This window comes from Dermacentor variabilis, chromosome 11 (assembly GCF_050947875.1).
Source record: "Dermacentor variabilis isolate Ectoservices chromosome 11, ASM5094787v1, whole genome shotgun sequence".
Lineage (NCBI taxonomy): Eukaryota > Metazoa > Arthropoda > Arachnida > Ixodida > Ixodidae > Dermacentor > Dermacentor variabilis.
In genome coordinates this window covers 127,007,926-127,030,393 of record NC_134578.1, presented here as the reverse complement: position 1 = coordinate 127,030,393, position 22,468 = coordinate 127,007,926, and the positions used below count along the sequence as shown (strand labels likewise).

Sequence of the window (22,468 nt, the reverse complement as noted above, 5' to 3'; positions counted from 1 at the left end):
ACGGGGAGGGGGCGTCGAGGTGGACGCCGCCAAGCTCGCACAAAAACACAGTATATAATTCCCACCGCTTTGTAATGTGTCCCGTTTATTCAAGCTAGCCCAACATTCTACCTAACTGCGACACTCCGCCTGTGCCGCCTCTACGATGCAGAGAACTAAATCCAGCGCATAAATGTAAAATATAAAGTGTTATATGACTTGCAGTGGTGTACGTATGATTACTGCTTTTAGAACACTGCGCCTTTTGGTGTTTTTGGTTTCGTTTTTACAATCAATAACCACTAGGGGCGCGATTGTAATGGTTCGGATTTGATCGCTCCCCTGAAGTCATATCCATAGCTCAACGTTGTGCGCGTGGCCTGCGTGGTGTGTGTTTTGTTGGAATTGCCCTGCTACGCACGTGCTTCAACAAATCACTCTGGTTCTCTGGTCAGTGGTGCGATATCAGAAAACAAAATGCTCGTGTGCGTCCAATATGAAGTGGACGGAACGACTGAAGTTGTTCAGCCGGATTCCATCCGCAACTTTCGCCCGACAAGCGTCGCCGATTTTGACTGCACTGCATTGTATGATGTGTGGTGGACCGGCGACGACTACATCTCCGGCGGCTACTATAAAGCCAAATTGCTCCACCTGACAGGTAAGCCGCTACACAAACTGTACAGTATCGGTACATATAGTGATATTGGGTTGCCAAAAGAGTTAAATGAAAGAAAACATTGAGTCCAATTGGGGTTTTCAACGGGGCCCAATTGCTCTCAATTGGAGATCACTGCAGATCCAAGTTCCTACATTTAGACATCATTGGGGTTCAAAATGCCAATTAGACCTAATTTTAATTAAGTGGCTAAGCAATCCCGGGAAAGAAAACCTTAAATATATAATGTGAGCAGTCAGATATGGAGAGCTATTTGTGAAGTTCAAAATCTGCATTTAAACTGACGATTTGTTTGAACCACTGGCATCACTTAGTCAACCAAATTTTGCTTGCATATATAGCACCTGACATAATAAACCGGTGAATGGCGGATATGTCATTGAAGAGAACTACCATTGCGTGTTCATGCATGACTAAGCATCTTGAATGGAGTTTCAAGTTTATCTGCGGCGTATGAAAGTTAAGACTCATCTAGGGCATCTTTTTCCATTATTGTCCCAACGAGTCCATTGAGAGATAAGTTGAGCGACCCAATAAATACAATTGTGTTAAAAAAAAAAAACTCAAGGACTGGGCAAATTTCAAATAATAACTGTTTATTTTTTGATAGGGAAATATGGTACAAATCTCAGTGCACGGGCTCTGAAAGTGCGAATGTTGATGCGGTGCTCTGAAAACAACTGTTGTAATTTGCAGAAATGCGTTTGCATTCTTGGCTCTCCCACTTGAGTGAAAAGAAAAAAAGAATAAATAAAAAGAAAAAAAAACAATAGCTTAGTTAAGGACAAAACACCTCACATAATGTGGCAGACATTTGTTTAACGTTGGTATGGCATTACATGAGTCTAATACACATGCACAATGCTAGTCATGTTAATTTCCTCTTACGTAGTTCTTGCAGGTAAAATTTTAATGAACTGGAAATCTCGCTATTGTAGATAATTGCAATGCTTGTCAATAGATAAATGTCAGACATAACATGCATGGTGAACACTTTGAGCGCATGCTTTATTGTAATGTTAGATTTGTGTTGCAAGATACTAAAAAGAAAAACAGTTGTCATCTGTTGACCCTTTTCACGGCAATCCTGTGGGCACTGCCATGTTTGATCACATGATGGTGTGTCCGTTGCTTGCCACCGTTGCTTCTGTGTTTATAATGGATGCATATGACACCGGTGTGGCTCTGTAAACCTTTGTTTCGGCGGATGTCGTAGACGATGACTGGGTGGACAACACGCAAAGCTTTCGCTAAAGATTCACAGGACACGTTTTCAGAGATTTCATGGTTCGTTACACTTTGTCCAAGCGATGCGAGTAGTGTATATGGTGCTTGTAATAAAAGTGGGGCTAAAAATGGATTCCAAGCTATCCTAACTTTCCACTTACAAAGTGAATCAGTATCACTGTGTTTAGCTCATCGTTATTTATTTAGCAAATACTTTTAAGCAGCAGCTTGTCACATCTCTGGCTCAGTAAAGTTTCCTTGGTGTTCACCGTCTAATTGTTTATTTTCTGCCTGATTGCTTGCGGGTGTCCTCAGTTGTGATAGATTTGTTCTTGCTGTGCACAGGTCTTGGAACGTAGCCGTTCTATACATTGTAATGGCTTGTAGTATCGCTATGACTTGCTTACTCCTGTGAACTGTCAAAATAAATTCACCTTCGACCATTCGTGTGCTGTCAGTGTAGTCCGTCATTTATTGTGCGCATTTATTAAAGTGTGCGCCCATTCACTTATTGATGCGAAAGCATTATGCGGCTCATGAAGTGGAAAATCCGGCGGCATGGCTGGATATGGTACAAAAAAATGTATGGGCACTTTGTTGAGCTAAACTACAGTAGGCAAAAGCCTATCTATGACTGCCTCTTTGTCTGAAGTGTATGACTGTTGTTTCAGTCGCATCCGTTCATTGGCTTTCAACCTTCTTGTGTTGGGAGACTATGGAAGGCGCTGTTCCTTTTCACTTGAATGTTGCCGCTGGACAACACCCAGTTGCATTTCCGACAGTTGATCGCACAGAAGCAGGTCCGAAGAGGTAATGGTTTCGTATTTGCGTGCTTTCGCTGAGGCAACGTGCGGCACACCGTCGAAAGTGCCATCTCGTTTCTCTAGAGCAAACTGCTTCGTGAAAAGGGCCAATACTGTGAGTGTTGTGTATGTATTGTACAATATTATTTTATGTCTGTACTCATATGCCACTGCCTTCTGGTGCCATGCAGAAACATCAGAGGAAATGGATGTATTCCTCAGCAAGAGGCCTAGGAAGGCCATGAACGCCAATGAATCAAAAGGAAAGAAGAGGACAAAAGGGAAGGTATGATTACCCAACACTTTCTTCTTTTTTGGCATTTATGTATTGGACTACACTGTGACACATACTGCCTGGTCTGCTCGATGAAAGCACATAAGTTCTGCCAATTGGGTCCGTGCACCGAACACATTTGGCCATCATTATGTGCCAACTTTCATTGCACACCTAATGCAATGTGCAATTTACTGTATAGAAAAGCATGGTTGAGAGAGAACTGTAGAAGCAAATATACAATAACTTCATTTTAGCATAGCTCTTTTGTTTGCTTATATCTTACAGAGTCCCTTAGTGAACTTGCTGCTCCAATGTGCTGGGGAGAGTATGAATGCTAGCTTTGAAATGTCTTCCAACATTTATCTTCAAATTGAAAAGCGCAATGTGATATTATAAATTAGTCAGGCACAACTAAAAGCCATTTTACCTGCTTTCAATCTTAATAAAAATACGTGAGCTGTAATTGTAATATTGCGAACTGTTTATGGCCTGTTAATGCTCTCTCTATCCAAATGGTGGTCTGGAATCACACTGTCACAAGTGGAAGTTTAGACATCATTGTAAATTTATACTTGTTGAGTTTCAAAGGCTTACTTTATGTATGTGATATATTATTTCTGTGAAAGGCAATAAGCTTTGCGCTTTTAGTGTATTGCCGCAACAATCATTGCTTTTTTTTAATAATACTGCAGCCCGCACCATCAACAAAGCAGCTTCGTCTGGAAACACAAAGCACTGTTGAGGCGGAGCTTGCAGCTCACATTGCAGGAGTTGCCACACCTAACTGCACATGTTGCAGTGACGGCTGTGCAGTTCATGGCCAACTAGACGAAGCGAGAAAAGAAAATGCTCTTTTGAGAGAGGAGCTACTTGCTCAGAAATCGAGCTTCCTCAAAAAAATAGAGGAGCTTGAGAAAAAGTTAAATAGCACTCTGCATCTCAATGAAGAGCTTCAGAGAGCATTGACGTCGAAGATTTTTGCAAGTGGTGAGTGACCTTTGCATGTTCTTATGATAGTGTTTTACATAAAATTCCACCCAGCGGGGGGGCCACCCCCCCCCCCTTTGAAGTTAGGCAGCATACCCCCCTCAATCACCGCCCACGCCACCACTCCTCACACACATTCCTAAAGCGGCGACAAATCAATCTATTCGGCGGCCAACATTTTGCTGCCTTTTACAGCAAAAGCTGTGTACGACTAACATTTCATAGCTTTTTCGGTGCCCATCAACAGGAAAAGTCATCATGTGGGCCGATCCTGGTGATGTACAAGAAGGGTCCAAGCTCAGTGGCACATACCCCTGTGGGCTCGGGAACCTGAACCACCCTTCAAAATCTTCGGGATGGGCCCACGTATGGGGAGTACTTAAAGCCTGCTTCACCTCCGCAATGGGTCGGCCCGGCATAGCACTACCATCGAGATTGGCCCACATATAGGGAGTGCTTAATGCCTGCTTCACCTTTGCCGCTGGTAGACCCAGCATTGCACTACCTTCGAGCCGACCCGCAGCGGAGGTGAAGCACTTTTCTCTTTCTTTGATAGCTTTGACTGTCTGCTCTCGCTGTGATTCCATTTTCACAGAGTGGAATGGTCATCTGTTTTTTCACTCCTTTTCGATTGCGGTAGTTATCGGCATCTCCTGGGGTGTGAAGGCTGGTTTTCTCATCAATTCGGTGCCCGCGCAATTAACTTGTGATGAGTTCAGTTGTCACCATATGTTCAACGATCATGCACATCGCTGTTGCTTCGTTAGTTCAACCTTCTTTGTTTAGGCTGATCCAGGGACCAGGAAAGGGATTCGGTTCGCAGTCAGCTGGTGTGTACACTCATGGAACGAGTAGTGGCCGGAGAAAATGCCATTTGCGTTTAACTTTTCCTTTTGCTTCATTATTTCCTCAACTAATGGCTCGCCGCGATGCTGGCAGATCCTTGGAACCATATACCCGTGATATGGGTTAGATAAGGTGGAAAATAAATTAATGCGAAAGAGCATCCATCATAAGGCCCTGCAGTAACAGTTAAACCCATAAGCAATATGACTGTCACTTGTTACCTCGTATGGCTTTTCCCTAATTGTATAGCACTTTTCGTGCAATATTGGCAGCTGGAAACAAGCATCGCAAGGAGCTTTTTCTGTTTTTGGCTCCAGATATCTATCACCTTCGTTTATCCATACACCAAAGTATTTGTATTTGTTTACATGAGCTGTAACCTTACTCGAGGACGCTGTGAACAGCGCCGCTTGCGGCAGCAAATGAAAATGTTGCCAGGCAGGGCGTTCGCGTAAGTGATTCAGTTTCAGTTTATTGTTCATTCAAGATACATAGTTGTTAGCAGTATACAGGTGAGGGTCCCCAAGTCAAACAACTGCAGCGGGACCCTCGGTTGAGTAATTAAGCGATGTACTAATGGAGAGAGCCAAGGCAACAGCCAAACAGGAAGGAGCAGCAAAAATTAACAAATTATACCATTGTTCGTGAAAATATTTATGGATCAACATCTTTTTATTTAAAAAGGAAGTAGATAAAACGCTGCCGGAAGCGGAGAATAATTCTGTGTGTTTTGTGACACTTGTACCATTATAAGTAGAGCTACCTGACGTAGCCACTTCTCTGCTGTGCTAATGTGGGCGTTTTTCTGACCTTCCGCGGTGTGTACAGTACGTCTAGAACCGCAGTGTCCTGCGCTCCATGCGGTTGCACGGGACTGGTGACTACGCATCGTTAAGCAACTTCCCAAATAACAATACGAGTCGGTTTCGGCACTTAAATTGGTACAGCAGTAAATGAGGGTTCCAAAAGAACTGCGATTGTTCTGCAAATATATATATATATATTTCTCTATAATTCTTCCAGAGCTAATTCAAAAAACGCCGATACAAATCTTTATTTTACACTTCTGCTTGTTTAGTTGTTCTTGGCAGTGTTCTTCCGGCGCTTCTGTCTTGCGCGGGTTTATTTGATGAGGTTCCTTGTTTGCCAAGTAAAGGAGTGGTGTATCTTACAGGCGTACCTGTGAGGTACACCTTATTTCAATTCTATTTTGCAGGTTTACGCATCTTTATGGCGAATGGTGGGCATTATTCACATTTGTACTGGTAAAGGTACCTCCGCCCTCATTTGCATAGAAAAACTGCCTTCAGTGGTAGTTCTCTTAGCACACCATGGTATTCCATGATGAAACCACCAGTGTTAACCTGTGTGCAAATGGCCAGGTTAAGGTCGGTTTGATTCACCTGCACCACAGGAAACAGTTGACGAGGTGCTACACCATGTCATTTGTTCCAGTGGCGCAGCGATGATGCCGTGTGAATCATGTCAAAGGTACAGGAAAGGTGCAGTGCTGGTTCACGATTTTTCTGCTACTTCCCTAGTGATGATGCCGACTTGGTGCAGACACGCAGGTGTGAAGCAGCAGCACAGAAGATGACACAGTACATGAGCGTAAACACTGTTGAAACCTTGTTTTTGGATGTCTGCTGTGCCCAAGGGAATGTAGGATGTGCTTCAGCTTCTGAAGGTAACCATACCTGTGGCTCATAACCTCTCAAACTTATGTGGGTGGTGCACATTAGGCTGGCAAAACATAACACCTGCATCGCGTCTGCACCTCAGCATCAATTTCAATTGACATGTGCCTGCACCACTGGAGTTGAGTTTTGCCATTTCTGAACTGCCCGTGCCCCGCTGTGAACTGGTTCAGTGATGCAGGCAAATAAAACGAACCTATAGTTGTCATGGGAAAATCCGCTGTTGCATTCAAAGCAGCTGACCTAATCTACGAGTGAGCACCCCTTTCTGGCGTAGAGCAGTGAATCCTAATACACGTTTGGAACACAACCCACACTGCTGGAGCATAGTGAGATTTATCCAGGCTACTGTGTGTGGTCATCCACGTATGCTCTTTGCTGCCAGAAAAGGCATCCTGTTCTACATGCTAATCTTGTTCGAGCTCATAAGTGTTGGCTTCAGCATTGCTCTCTGTGTCCAATTCATCCCATGAGTCAGAGCGCTCACTATCAAACATCAATAACTATGCCGTGTGCCATGGTGAGTTGAGGGCATTTGCCATTACTACAAGAGCCAGAACTACACGGCACCACCAAGCGTAGTGGGAAGTAAAAGACTGAAAAAGCATGCATGAAGGCAGTACGGTGTGTACTTGCTGTTCACTCTGCTGGTTCTTGCGGAGCAGCTTTAAGTGCTTTACAAGATGGTTGCAGCGCAATATCTGCTCTCAGTTTCATTGGAAGACGTGACTCGTACCATCACTGTCATTGCAACAGTGTTGCTCGAAAAAGAGCAGCGGAAGTTGCATTCACTCCATCATTGGAATTCATCACTAGTAATGTTGAAAATTGGGCTTGTTGTTTCTGTGCTTTGGTTATGCCCTTGTTCCAAGTCTCGCATGTACATTTAGGATAGTGCCTGTATATCTGCTGTAGCACCAGCTCATAGGCAAAGTGAGAAACGAAATGGCAGGCATCAAACCAGGACAAAATCACTTGGGCGGAAGTGTTTTCATGCACCTATCACCAGTGAAGAAGGGGTAAGGCGTGCAGACACAGACACTAGAGAAGTGGACAGCATGAATTCCAACTATCAACTGAAGGAAGCACCGAGGTGAAATAAGAAAAAAGACACAAGACTCATCTGCACATGCCCTGGAATGGTAGCAACACGTGTCAGTTCGGTACACGTGCTGACATTCATGCACGTGCGGGTACAATCAGGTACACATGCCAACATTGTAGGCCGGCACGTGTTCTCGATTGACGCGTGGTGCTACCACTTCAGGGCATGCGCAGATGAGTTTTGTGTCTTCTTTCTTATTTCACCTCAGTGCTTCCTTCATTTGATAGTCAGTGTTCGGGTTGTCCACTTCTCTAGTGTCCGTGTCTGCACGCTTTACCCCTTCCTTGCATCATGAATCCTTACCAACTAGCTCAGCTTTCTGTCATTCTATCACCAGTGCTTGTTTTGCATAGACTCTACTTCATACAATGGCATTGCTTATATTGAATTATGTGTAGTAGCCTAACTTTGAACTTTCATGCAAGTTATCGGATTTGTTTCTAAACAACCAAGCAGACTGAGAGTCTGAACTCGAAATGAATTTGAACCGACTCTACTGCCATCAGTTTCCCATGAAAGCAGTATAAGTAAATCTGGCCATGTGTTCAAGACCTACTGGATAAAAGTTATTGTACAAAGAGGTGAATAGTAAAGAAACGCCAGTATCGTCACCTGTTTTTCCTGCACTCTGCCTCTATGTTTACAAATGTACAGCTTACCTATACTCAATAACGTGCCTGATGAGTTAGACTTATAGTGTTGTAATAATAATTTCAGAGAACAAGATCAGTTATGCCCGGTGTTCGGACGTGGCAGTAGATGCAGAAGCTCCTGCACAATCACAGAGCTCTGGTGTTGAAGCAAAAGGCAAGCTACATATGTGGTTCATTTTCCAAGTTTAGTTTTTGTTGTCTTCATTTCACTATACTATCGTACCAATTTTTTTTTTACTTCACCAGAAAAAAACCAGGCACCTGCATTTAATCTATACAGTTAAATTTTGACCGTTAGATATATTGGCAAAAGTGATTCATGTGTTCAGTCCTGGGATTAAACATTGCAAACATTTCACATAAAATTAAAATTGTGCATTGCAGCTGTTCATGTCTGGGATATAGCCACTTGAAATACATGTCAGACCAGTCATCTTAGAGAATTTATATGCGGTGAGCTGCTGTAAGTTCTCTATACAGGACTCAAGGTACTTTGTGGCTGGGCCAGTGTAGTCGCAAGCAATTTCTGTTCTTTCTCTATTTTATAATTAAGAACTCGGGGCCCCATAATTATGTTGTAGTGTTCTATACGCTAAGGTCTACAACATGTCCAGAATTGGATCTTGCTTTCCCTTTGACAACCAAAAAACAATTAATTTGTCATGTCATTTGCTAGGTTATACATTTACATATCTATGTGCTTGATATCATGTTGAAGGTAGCAGAAACATTGTTGTTGGCACATTATCATTGCAGACTTGGGCTTGCACTCCCGCAGCAGGCCACATTGTGAAGCCGACAAGCTGTCGCACCACATGGGTGAGAAAACATTTAGTGCACATTTGCAGTTTTAAATTAGCTAGCACACTCAGATAAATCTTACTTTTATGGCTGTATGGGTGCTAGTGTACGTTGCCCACATTGTAGTAACTTATTGTTTGTATGGTCTTCAGGAACCACTGCAGCTGCGGCTTCAGCTGCCTCTGTCCAGGAATGTGGGTCACAGCCGCTTGGTAAGAGATTTCCTATATGCCACTGTTGCGTAGTTCTTTTTATGGACCACTGGTCATTTGCTTTTAGAGAGCTTCCATCAGGAGCCGCTTGCACAGAGATGTTTATCGGCATTTATATTGATTGAGTTGTAATGAGGTACTTCAGTACTGTAAATTGGGGCCGCAATGTGTCCAGCAGTGTACAAGGAATGTGTGCAGTTGAAAATTCAACACGATACCCACGGTGGTGGCTTATTGGCTATAGCATTGTGCTACTGAGCATGTGCTTGCAAGTTTGATTCCTGGCCATGGCATCTTCATTTCGAAGGGGGCGAAACGCAAGCACACTCATTTATTTAGATTTAGGTGTGGCCAAATTATTCCAGAGTCCTCCACTATGGCATCTCTCACAGCCGCAGTGTTGCTTTGGGACGTTGAACCCCATGAATCAATCCATCGAAAGAAGGTCATGTTAAATGCTCAACTGTGTACTTGTGCCAGGGGTTGTCGGATACAGTGTCGTGCCACCTCGGGCCAGAAGTACCACATTACCGATAAACAAATTTTCCTGTTGGTAAATGGCTCGCAAGGGGCACCAAGTTTAGACAGTGTAAACAAATGTGGTCTCGTTATGGTTGTGCCTGGAAAATAGTACATAGGCTCAAACAGCTGAAAATTCAAGCAAAATTATGCGCTACACCAAATTAGCAGAGACAGCACAGCTCTTGTTTAATAGGGTTCGTCCGCAGTGCACAAGTTGGCAGAACACCGTGGGTTTCATTTGAAATACAGCCAAGCAAATCTGAAAATATTCCGTGCAGAAAAAAGAAAAGAAAAGGTAGTGGAGCTCATGACATAAACATACCATGGGTACTTGGCTCCAGTATGGGACAAGGCTGGGCAAGAATGTTGTGAATGCTGTTCAGAGCAATCTCTCTCATTGCCTTAGAGAGGGTTACTTGTTTGAAGTACAGAACAAATTAATCAGCCATATCATTGCAAGGTGCTGCACTGACATGTTTACTTTGAAATATATGAAATTAATGTACAAACACTTACTGGTGTGTTATCATTGCAGAACCTAGCGACAGGCCATCTGGTGCTGGTGACGCGGAAGCTTTTCAGCCCTCGGGTAAGATAGTACTTCATGTACAGGGCCAGTTTTTTCATGTTTGCCATCCTCATATATGATTGTTGTTCAGTCTTAATATTCCTTGAAAGTAAAAAATTGTCCTCCACCTTACGCAGCACAAGGCTACAAATTTCTCTGTAGCTTCATGCTACTGAGGTTTTTAGCGCACGAAAAGGGACGAAAGACAGTAGCGAAACGAGGACACAGCGCTAACTTCCAACAATGGTTTTATTCCACAAAGCGGTAGACACATATATATATAGGTAACACCCACAACCGTACGCATGCGCATATGTACTGATTTTTAGTCAAATGAGACAGCACCGAGACATGTGTAATGGAAAGTTAAGATGATATCAAAGATGAAGACCGACCATGCATAGCCATGCATAGCCATTGTTGGAAGTTAGCGCTGTGTCCTCGTTTTGCTACTGTCTTTTGTCCCTTTTCGTGTGCTAAAAACCTCAGTTATGGAATACCAACACGCCCTAACCTACGCTCTTTCATGCTACTGTTGAGTGCATGACATTTTTTTCACTTTCATGAAGCTTCCTATAGTTCACGAATTTTGCAGAACTTCCTTGCGATAAGATTGCATGTTCATTATCTTCAGCACCCAGTACTGCAGCTGCAGCCTTTAAAAGCCCCATAGGATTTATGTCAGACCAGCTTGTAAATATTTCTGTGACACCATTGCTTAGTCGTTTTGAACGGATTGTGAGACACTTGATCCTGCTAACCAATATTTTATGTGTGCTCTCGCTAATGCTTATCTAGCCACTTTCACCAATACTCATCTACATACTGTAGCACTTTTCACGAGCACTTGCTCACACGCATCTGTGTAGAAAGCTTTCAGATAAACACACCCTTATCCAGAAGTGCCTTGACTATTTCTAAGCCAACCTTCATTTTTTCAGGAAACCATCACTATTTCTCGATTTTTGTATGCCTAACCTTTATGAATAGCTTTCTATATTGCAATACAGTAAAACCTTGTCAAACCGTACCCCCTTAAGCATTAGTTTCGTTTTAAAAGTAGTAAAGTCAAATCCCTGGCTCAGCGGCCATTGAGCATAATGTGTTTTGTATCCGCATAAACCGTACCAGCGTATTGCATACGTATCGGTTAACACGTAGTGTTTCCACTTTTCTTTGCGCAAACATGGTGGTACGTTGTCTCCATCGGGCGGCCCGGCAGAACAACAAGCCTCAGAGATAAAAATGGCCTTCAAGCACCCTGTGCGTTTGTGCACAGGGCACAAACGTTTGTGCGAGGTAGCACTGTAGAAGTCACAGGGCGCCTTTTTCATTGCAGGGTGCTGTTCTTGTTGCGACCATTGCGTTCATGAGGTTGATGTGAAGCATAGCTTCTACCACTGTCGGTCCCGAATCGCCCGTGCTGTCGCTTTCCGTGTCGTCCTCATCACTGTCGTTAGGAGGCACTTTGGCAACAACAGAGGCAACAATGGCAAAAAGTCAGAACCCCGTAGCGGACATCTTTTTGCTGTCGCAGTAGCGCTGCTGAGCAACTTCTTCGCATCCCAAATGCCACACACCGTAGTCAAGGGTAAATCCCTGTTGCGTGCCAGCACCGACTTCGTGCCACGTTCAATAGTAGAACAATGTCCACTTTTTTTTCTATGCTGAGCACCTTGTGTTTTTATTCGAGCTGTGGCATGACGCGAGTCCTAGCTTGCATGATGCCGCAACCACAGCCACAATGCTCTCTGGCACGACCCCGAATTGATGTTGATGTAGCTTCATATGCAAATGGATGGGGCACATTGGAGGCCATTCTGATCTCTGAGGCTTGTTCTGCCAGGCTGCCAGGCCGCCCAGTGGGAATGATGCAATGCTGTGATTGCGCCACGAAAAGTGTGAGCACTACGTGCAAACGGATACGTACGCGATAAGCTGGTACGGTTTATGCGGATACCAAATGCATTATGTTCAATGGCTGCTGAGTCGGAGATTTGACTTTGCTACTTTTAATATGAAACTGTTTAAGCGGATATGGTTTAACAAGGTTTTACTGTATCATCAGTTCACTTGATATTTTCTGTTGTCTGTCAGTATTTTTAAGTTGTAGACAAACATTTCTGCAGAAACTGTCTATTTGAAGCTTGAGGCTTCTTGGAATAGAGGTTGCATACTACACATTATTTCTGGCACTGTGAGGACAGGAAACCACAGAAGTGCCAGTGGCAAAGCATGTTGGAGCCACTATCAAGCTGGTGAGACCACCAGAGATGGTGAGGCCACCAGCTTTTCATGCCTAATTGTTTATTTGAGCTGAGGAAACATCGAAATACACAATGATTTTGGCATTGAAAGAGGTGGCGGTTGTCAATACAGCCGTCTAATTCCGCACTACAATCTCTAAGACCCCAAGCAACCAGATTTGCAATACATTTTTGTAAACTGCAGCCACAAAAATTTTTTTTTGGAAGCTGGTGCCTCTAGTAGCATAGCATTCACCCAAAAATGACAAAATGACTGCCACGCATTTCAGGTGCACTGTGCATAAAAGAAAATCCTTGGACAAGTGAGGCTCATAACATTTCTTACAACTTAGCTGATGCATTGCTTGGATAATTAGTGGAAATGTGTGCTAGCAGTCATTTAAAGAGAACTAATCAATTATAATTTGGCAAAAAACCTGAATTTTTTTTCCAGTTTCTCAAGATGCACAAAGCAGTGCCGAGCAAGTGGTGCCAGATGAGCTCGGTAGGAAACTTTTTCTTAAACATGCTCTTTTGATACATATATATTTTCATGCAAGTATTTTTTTCACCGTACTCGTGATATTCTGTGATCATAAATATTTTCGCATTTTAACCAAATGTCATAATGCGTCTCTTGGGTGCCATTTCCGTCACACGAAGTGCTCAAAATCACTGCGTTGGGATGGCGATATTGGTTCCTCCCAACAAGCTTTCTCAGAAGCACTAATTGTAGGCCACCTTTCATGTCATATACATGGATAATTTAAGTTTATTCCCTGACACATAATAGCTTGTAGTATATCCTGTGTATACAGGGTGCCTTGTAATGTGTAAAAGCCATCATTTATTCATCATGCATGCATTCTTTATTTGAACTTTTTTTTGCGCACATGTGCACTATATTTTACAGGTGCCTTTTGTGTAGCAGAGCACCATTTAGAGTTAGCATCTATTCCATAATGAGCCATTAGAAAGCAGCCTGGTTATTAGTTGTTTTGTTAGTTAAAGTAGTGCTGTAGAATGAATTGCCACACATCAGCAGTACTTTGCAGCTAGTAAAAAATTATTCTGAGTACTTATTTATCATTGTCCACAGCTAGAATCATTGCAAAATTATGAACATAGTACCTGAGCTCTAGTAGTCTGTTACAGCTGTTATACATCGCGACAACATTTAGCTTTACTGCAGTGTGCTCTCAAACTGATGCAACACTGCAAGGTTTTACATATAGGCAGTGCAAGTGAAAGTCTTGAGCAAAGCAACACCAGTGAGTGCACAGCACAAAATCAACAGCATGTTGAGAACTGCACACTTTCTCTGCATTTATTACTTCGAGAGCTATCGTTGTGAGGATTTATAATTTTGTCAAAACTGTAGTAATTTCTTTTAAAATTTCTGCCAGTGTGACTGTATGGTTACTGCCTGACCTTTACTGTCGTCTGTGTCTAATTCTTATCCCTATTAAATGCTTGTTATATACTAGAGCCCTGGACCTCACAGGAGTTGGAGGAAGCACTCCTCGATGGTCATTCAGAGGCCATACACACTGTGATTGGCAGTGAAAGGGACGATGGAAAGGTAATTTCATTATGCCTTGAGGGCTGCTTTTTTTCTTCATTGAAAGAGCAGTTATGATCCATGAAAACCTGTATTTTCGTACTAGGCCATGCAGCCTAGTATTTATAGGTACGCTTAGATCTTTGAAAGCATTTCACTGCAATCATATCTTGCATCTGCTCACTTGGCAAAACAACAGGGCTGGTGATTTTTTATATTGGCAGCCTCTAAACAGCACCTAAGCAGATGATGTATGCACCCAGGTGAGGTTGATGGCCATGACATAAGTCCTTGCAGAGGTCCTTCCGAGATATTTTACATCGCAGGTGCTGCCTAATCTCGGGGGGGGGGGGGGGCGTGTCATGCCAGGCAAGTGGTAACGGCGCCATCTTCAGTTTTAGTATAAAAAAGATATGGTTGATCCCTCCTTCATAGAAATTTGTAGAACACGAAAGCTAAACATGCCTTGACAGAAGTTGTTGCACGTTTGCTTCGTGAACTCGCAGTTTGCTGCAGTGAAAGGCGCACAATTTGCAGGTCAGCGACCGTGTCGCAGGTTTGCTTGGCACGCGGTGTCCTGTTAGCGTCCAGCTGCCGAGCCGCTTCAGTGAAGTTACGAGCATTTTGTCCCGCTCCGTAGTGTCTTGGGCAGCCAGTTGAGTTGCGATGTGCATAGCTTCAGGAATGCAATTGGCAGCATGCACTGCCAATGTGCGAAGGTGTTCTGCTTCGTGCTGGCATGTCTCTTGTTGGACCAAAGCGAGATTAACCCGTTGATGTTGTTGCCTTTCTGCGCTGCTTAGCACAGCAGTTTTCTTAGTTGGTGCCGTCATAAGTGAAGCATTAGGTGGTGTGTAAGCACTGATGAGGCATGTTGAAGCTGCACTTTATAGCCGACGAAGCATCACAGGCTAATGGGATAGGAAAGACAAACCATATGCGGAAACTGTGTCGTCAACTCAGCAGAAGGCCTGCACCGCCTACATTAGGCTACACTGCGTTGAAGCCTCCACTGCGCTGAGTCTACTGAAGTTCTTACTGTCAGTGCTCGTGTCACAATGCAGTACTCCACTTCATTGCCCCTAGATGGCGGAGCTTTCTTTGTCAAGAAAGAGCATATTTTACGTTTTCACGCCGATGTCACATCCATTACAGGAAGTTGATGGTGGACTCCGGCATAAAGCACTTTCGTTTCTTAAACACTTTCCTCACATGTTAATCTTTCACACCAGATTAGACTGTGACGCCTCGCCTACGGAGTGCAGCTTCAACATGCATCGGCAGTGCTTACACACCACCTACTGCTTCACTTACGATGGCACCAACTAAGAAAACTGCTGCGCTAAGCCGCGCAGAAAGGCAGCTACGTCAACGAGCAAATCTCGCTTTGGTCCAGCGAGAGACATGCTAGCGTGAAGCAGAACGGGTTTGTGGCGCATGCTGCAAACTCTGCTACTCACATTCCTGAAGCTAAGCGCATTGAAACTGCCCAAAACACTACAGAGCTGGACCAAAATGCTCCTACTTTTGCCAAAGCGACTCAGCAGCTGAACGTCACTCGCCAACATGACACCGCACGCCAAGCAAACCTGCAACACGGCCACCGACCCGCAAATCGTGTGCCTTTCGTTGCGGTGGAGTGTGAGTTCACGAAGTGATTTACTAAAAGCCTGTTCAGTTTTGCTTGTATGGTTTTGCAAACACCTATGTTTATGGCAATCTGCGCATTGCTCTGGGGCATGCAGTGCAGTGTCTTTGGCTCGCGAGTCATTCCGCAACTTTCGCTAGCATGGATCTCTGTGCAGTGGTGGGGTGCCATTGATGGCAACTTGCAGCTTAATTCTTCACATACAATAAACATGCAACAGGTTCTGTGAAGACACGTTTCACTTCATGCTTAACTGATTCTTATTAAAGAGGGATCAAGCATATTTTTTTAGCTTTTCTTTCCACTTGTATTTCAAATGTCAAATTTTGCCTGGCTAGGCTTTATTAATCTATGCTTCTTATGTTGTCGAAATTTCTTTGCACTTGGCCTTAAAGTCATCCAGGGAACTTTTTTTACAATTTATTGTTTGTGCTGTTTCACTGGTAGGCTCACACTTAAGAAAATGCAGAAATGTGAATTGCTAAAACTCAAGTACGTAGGATGTAATGTCCACCGACACAGGCATATGCAACACATGCTTTGTCAGTGTATACTAGATTGTGTTCATTGCACTTGTAGAAATATGCCTAATGTAATTCTTCATATTACAGCTCTATGCAGGGAGCAGTCAATGGCTCGAGAAGGAGGCATGGGGCACTCTGTTCCGGGCCCCGACGGATTCTTTATTTTGCCGCATGGCCACAAACGTTTATTGGACGCCCGAGCAACTCAGGAGCCGCAGTGTGACGGGCACGCTTTCAAACAAGTCGCGTTCGAAGGGGGAGACCGAGCCAAGGCCTGCATTAACCCCTGAGAAAGTGGCCTCACTAAAAGGTTTGCAACATAGTGTATTAGATCTTATACAGTGACATGCCGTGAAATGTTGTAATTCAGTATAACTCCTGCTTAAGTGAACTACTGTTGCAACTGGCGTGGTGGACTACTGCACAGTTCGCTTATTCAGATTTTCAAACCTTGGAATGTTCATAAATCATACAAGTTCAGTATGCTGAAGTATTGGACCACAAGCTCCTTGCATGTGTTAGGTTCGCTATGCTTTGTCAATAAAGATAGCTTTCAGTGTGTTTAGTTTAGCTGTGCTGTTTATGACTCAAGAGCTTGTTGGAATCTTCCTATTCTGTCGCACGTGCACAGTGCCCTCGGGAACTGCCTGGGCTTCATCACAATACCCTCTTGACAGCTGTAATTATGTGTGATCCCTTGCAAAAGCATTGCAGAAGCTGCTGTGCTTACCTTTCTACCAACGTGCAACTGTCGGGAGGGGTGGTCGATATAATGGCAGAGAGGATGTAGGGAGTGGAGGCAGAGAATTGGTAGAACCGATACAGTCGCGAAACAAGTGAATGACAGCCTGTATACTGCGTAGGCAAACAGTGGTGCACGCAAGGAAACGCTTAACTCGCCACTCTTGTATTGTACTAAACAGTGAAGAAATTAAACATTTGCTGTAAACATCACCGCTAATATAGTCAGTCAAAGCAAACACCACAGAAAGTTTCGCTTACGTTGATTCCCGCAGTGCAGGCGGGCGATCCACGTAATTTTTTTTAAGTGAAGCTTTCTTTGCAAACCCTCCTGCACCTCTCTTGCTGACCGTGGCTGCTGCCTGCTGCTGCTGCCTGCTGCTGCTGCCTGCTACTTGTGCATTCTCGCCGAATAGCTCACACTTGGCTGTGGGACAGTGCATCCATGCGGACGGTTGCATCTGTGCCTCCTAAGGGAGGTCGGGTACCCTAAACAAATGGAGCAGAAAGCTAGCTTGCCTCTTTCATCCCCTATAACATATGCTGGTTGTATTAACATGTAGGTGCATTGCATTCTTTGGCAACATGTCACCTAAATTCGCTTTGCACTCGCACTGAATAAACGCAAACGTGTTTCAGCACTCCAGCCTTACGCATTTATGGGAAGCCTTCCCTGTATACACAGATTCCAACTGATCTTTTTAAAACGTGTTTTTGAATTCGCCATTTGCTTTTTACTTGCAGCTCTCTTCAGCATATACATGGGCAGCGATGTGCCTAAAGACGCCCAGAGCAAGAGGCTCAAGGACGTGCGCAAGCACCTTGCGCAGAAGCTGGGTGACATGCGGCGCAAATGATCCTTCGTGCCGCCAGCACCCGCTACCCACCTGCAGCAGGTTGACGCCCGCGCCCTCCCTGAGCCATCCCAACCAACTTTGTGTACTGCGGTATTTAAAAAAAGGATGCTGTTCCACTCAACGTGAAAGTTAACTTTCACGTTGAGTGGAACAGCATCCTTTTTGTCATAAGTGGGGAGCACTGATTTGCCAGTGTTTTCCTTGCGTTATTGTTGTTCATCTTCTGTTTGTTTTTGTATGTTTAGCTTTTCTTTTTGTGTCTTGCTTTTATGTTTCTGTGTATTGCTTTTATGTTATTTTCTCATGTTTATGCATTGTTTATTTTTCTTGGTTACTCAAGTTAACTTTAGATATGATTTTTTTGTAATTTTGTAACATATTGTAGTTCGAGCATTGAGACTGATTATGGCCGATTCTGTTGGGAACGCACACACATTTATTTCAACGAAACTGCAGCCATCTTGGAAGCCCCCTTGAACCCCAGGGTTGCCTTCCTTCATTCCAAAGAGTGCTATATATGGACACTACATCATCCCCTCAGGGAAGGAAAAATCAGTTTTGCTTAAACACGAAGTCTTTCAGGTGCCTAGGTCGTTGCCTGGATCGTTGGAGGTACCGCTGTGAGACGGTCTTGGGAGCTGCTGATATGGCTTGGCTAGGAGTAGCTATGCTGGGGGTTGGAAGGTCACTGTTACTTGGCACAGCTTCATCATCCAGATATGGCATGTCGGTCGGGTCCTGATGTCGTTCCAATTGAACTGTTCTTGCATCTTTGAAGAAACTTGAGTTGCGACAAATCGACACTCCATCTCTGGACGCTGTGATCCTGGAGCCATTGACTTTGGCGACTGTGTGTGGGTGTGGGTCATAGTAAGGCGAAAACTTGTTTGACCTGTCCTGTTTACAGAGGACTTGTTGTCCCACACACAGCTGGTTGTTACTCGTATGCCTCCGAGTGTCGACGTGATGTGAAAATGCTCAATTCCCCACACCACGGCCAGCATTTCCCGTTCAATTTGAGAGTAGCGTGCCTCCACAGGAGAAAGAGCACGACTCCCATATGCTACCACTATGGTTTCGCTTCCGGATGTCTGCGTGAGAATGGCACCAAGGCCATGAGGAGCAACATCTACAATGAGTGTGATGTTCTTTCCTGGATCGAAGTAGGCGAGAGTTGTGGCCTCGGAAAGCTTTCTCTTCAGTTCGTCCAGGGCGTCTTGCTGTATGTCTGTCCAACACCAGTCCTCTCCTTTGGCCGTGAGTTTGCTGAGTGGTTGGGTGAGGTGGGCCAAGTTGGATATGAACCGACCACAGTAGTTAACGAGCCCGAGGAGACTCTTCACTTCAGTGGTGCTGGAAGGTGGTGATGCACCCAAGATCGCAGACACCTTAGTGGGGTCCGGTTGCACACCATTGCTGGAGAACACATGCCCGAAAAATGTAAGTTCCCGTTGGTAGAACCTGCATTTCTTGACATTCAGTGTGAGACCACTTGCAAGTAAGCATTCCAGTGTGGCCTTCAAAGCCTTATGTTCTTTCTCAGTCTTTCCATACACCAATATGTCATCGCTTACGTTGAGCACGTTGGGGATGTTAGTTAGAACCTGACGGATGGTGTCCTGAAACACTTCGGCTGCTGAGTTGATTCCGAAGTTGAGTCTCTTGTATCGGAAGAGCCCAGCATGTGTGGAGAAAGTGGTGATCACACAGGATGATGCGTCAAGTTCTAGTTGGTGGTACCCATCTTTCAGATCGAGTTTAGAGAATAAGATGGAGCCGTTCAAAGCAACAAAGATGTCGTCCACTGTGGGTGTGACATGTCTCTCACGCTGGATAGCTTGGTTGGCACAGCGAATGTCAACACACATTCGAATGTGCTCGGGGTCATGTGGCTTCGGTACTGCCACAATTGGTGATACCCAGGGGGTTGGTCCTTCAGTCTTTTCGATGATGCCAAGGGACTGTAGCCTTTCGAGCTCTTTTTCCAGTGGCTTTCGCATAGAGAAGGGTATGCGTCTGTGAGGTTGGGCTACTGGTTGAACACTGGGGTCAACATGGAGGTGAACCTGGAAGTCCTTTAGACAGCCCACTCCCTTGAAGAGGTCTGGGTAGGCCATCCTCGGATCCAGTCTGTTCGTAACCTCTCCCACACTATACGTGATCTGGACTAGTCCTAGACGGAAGCTGCAGAGAAACTGAGCAGTGGTGCACAGTCTCCAGACACAACGTAGAGAGTTTCATGGCTGCTGCTCTCCTTGTAGGTCATGACAACATCAAGCTTTCCAAGTAGCGGTAAAGGAGAATTTGCCCCATAAGCAAATACTTTCTTAGAAGTCTTGGACAGCGTTTCCTTGCTTAAATGATTTCTTAAGCTGTTCGAACCGACGACAGACACGGTAGCACCAGTATCAATTGTAAAACGGACGTCCTCGCCATCAAGTTTGACGTCCACCTGTGGAGATCCCGTGACTGCGTGACAGTGAGACGAGGTCATGAAAACGTGTTCATCATTGTCAGGGCTGCTGTCCCACACAACTGCGTGTAGGGCTTTGTGTGCTGAACGACACACACTAGCAAAGTGTCCAGTTTTCGCAGTACACCGTTTGCCAAGAGCGGGGCAACTAGAGCGTCCCTTACTGTGAGGCCATGGTTTTCCGCAGTTGTAGCATGTCGCATTTGCCCGTTGATGGCGCGGAGGCTCACGAGTCCGCGACGGCTCTTTCCCATGGTGCTTCGGCTGATGAGGTCGCGAGGTGCGCTAGGAGTTTACTGCAAGTGTAGACGCTGACGCCGAGTTTTCCTTACACTGCCGGCTTTCTTGCTCGATCACGGAGATGTCGTGCTCGACCTCTTCAAATAACCTGCCTTGTTTGAGAATTCCTTGCAAGTTGAGGTCATGCTGCATGGCATACCAGCGTAGACGTGTCGACGTTGTAGACAGCAATATTTGATTCTTGATTTTGGTGTCATCGGCGAAAGCACAGTGCCTAAGCTGTCATAGTCTGGCGTAAAATGCGTCGAGCGACTCGTTTTCCATTTGCTTGGCTTGACGGAAGCGGTTAACCTCGAAGGTAGTGTTTACTCAGGGTGCGAAATGGTCATCGAGCTTCCTACGTGCTGTGGTGTAGAGAGGGGTTGCGTTACTGGAGCCACCGGTCTTGAAATGGTAGACGCAGCTGCGGCTGCGGGAGGATCGGGTAGTGCACAGTAAGTGTCATACACTTCTTCCCCCACGTAGTGTAGTACTATGGCCATCTTCCGGGCATCGGCTGTGATACCGCAGGCTACGATGAAGTTTTCGAAGCGTTTCACCCACTTCAACCACTCAGTGCCGATGTTGTTGGCGTCAGTGGCACGCGAAATTTTAGTACATTTAGTAATGTATTAATGTAGTGATGTACATTTAGTAATGTATTATTATTAGCAAGTACACTAAAAATATTGTGTATTTCCTGTACCCTGTACTTGATGCAAATAAAAATGTCAGGTATTCAGAAAAAGACTTATTTTCTGCCAAATAACACAAGGCTGTGTATGTGCAGGCCTAATATGTAGGCTTAGCCATGCACTCCAACAAGCCAATAAGCATACAGGCCAACAAGCCAATAGGCCGGTAAACCAACAGACCCATAAGCCAACAGACCCATAAGCCAACAGACCCATAAACCAACAGACCCATAAGCCAACAGACCCATAAGCCAACAGACCCATAAGCCAACAGGCCCATAAGCCAACAGGCCAATAAAGCCAACAGACCCATAAGCCAACATGCCAGATTTCCGCATAGCCAACAGACATGGCCTTGTTGGAATTGTTGACTGGGACGGGCACGCGTCCAACGGCGTCTGCAGGCTCCATTCAGACGGCATGTTTACTCAACCGCCAAAGTAACATGCAAACTCGCATGCGCCCACACGGGCACGGTTTGACCCTTGTACTTTGATTTTTTCCTTTCTTTTTCCTTTTACTTCATTTTTGGCATGCCCATGCCACCTCGACTCAGCCTCATCATTCACAATCATTAAATGCCCGGCGCGGGGGCCTCTGCCCTCGCTGAGACACCTTGGGACACCAATGCGTTGCCTTTAGCCCACCATTTTATTTTTTCAATTGGCTTTTCTCAACAAAAACATGCGCTTTGGGTATTAATTCACAACCCCTTTTCATTTCTTTTTCATTGGCTTTAAACCTGGTATGCATTTTGCAGGAACAGGTCTCCCCACCCTTTATTTTTGCCTTTGATTTCAGGAATGACGGGGAAGCAGTCGGCCGGGGCGGTACATTCTGGGCACTCAGCACGCCGATCAGCACGCGCTTAAAGTGTGGCGTGGTACTATTCCTTGGGTGGTCCCTGCCGGAGGCTTGTGGCGAGCGTCTGTAACCCATTGCCTGGGGGCAAGGTGTTGATCAACGCACACACGAATGAAGTCGGATGAATCTTAGTACAACCGGCTTAAATTCAAGGATGGCTTACCACCGTGTACACCGGGTAAATCCCAGGTGAACTTTTACCATGTCAAAATGGCTGGGGGCTT

General features: G+C 44.9%; 1 protein-coding gene across 1 annotated transcript; it reads left to right on the top strand.

Moving 5' to 3' along the window:
* Positions 1 to 456: 456 nt before the first annotated feature.
* Positions 457 to 19,223, top strand: LOC142563518 (uncharacterized). The gene is made up of 11 exons (XM_075674066.1): positions 457 to 640; positions 2,880 to 2,974; positions 3,658 to 3,952; positions 8,318 to 8,407; positions 9,010 to 9,072; positions 9,207 to 9,266; positions 10,324 to 10,377; positions 13,057 to 13,107; positions 14,090 to 14,184; positions 16,423 to 16,645; positions 17,821 to 19,223. Exons 1-11 carry the CDS (start codon positions 457 to 459, stop codon positions 17,931 to 17,933), a joined length of 1,323 nt encoding a protein of 440 aa, XP_075530181.1. The 3' UTR covers positions 17,934 to 19,223.
* Positions 19,224 to 22,468: the final 3,245 nt, after the last annotated feature.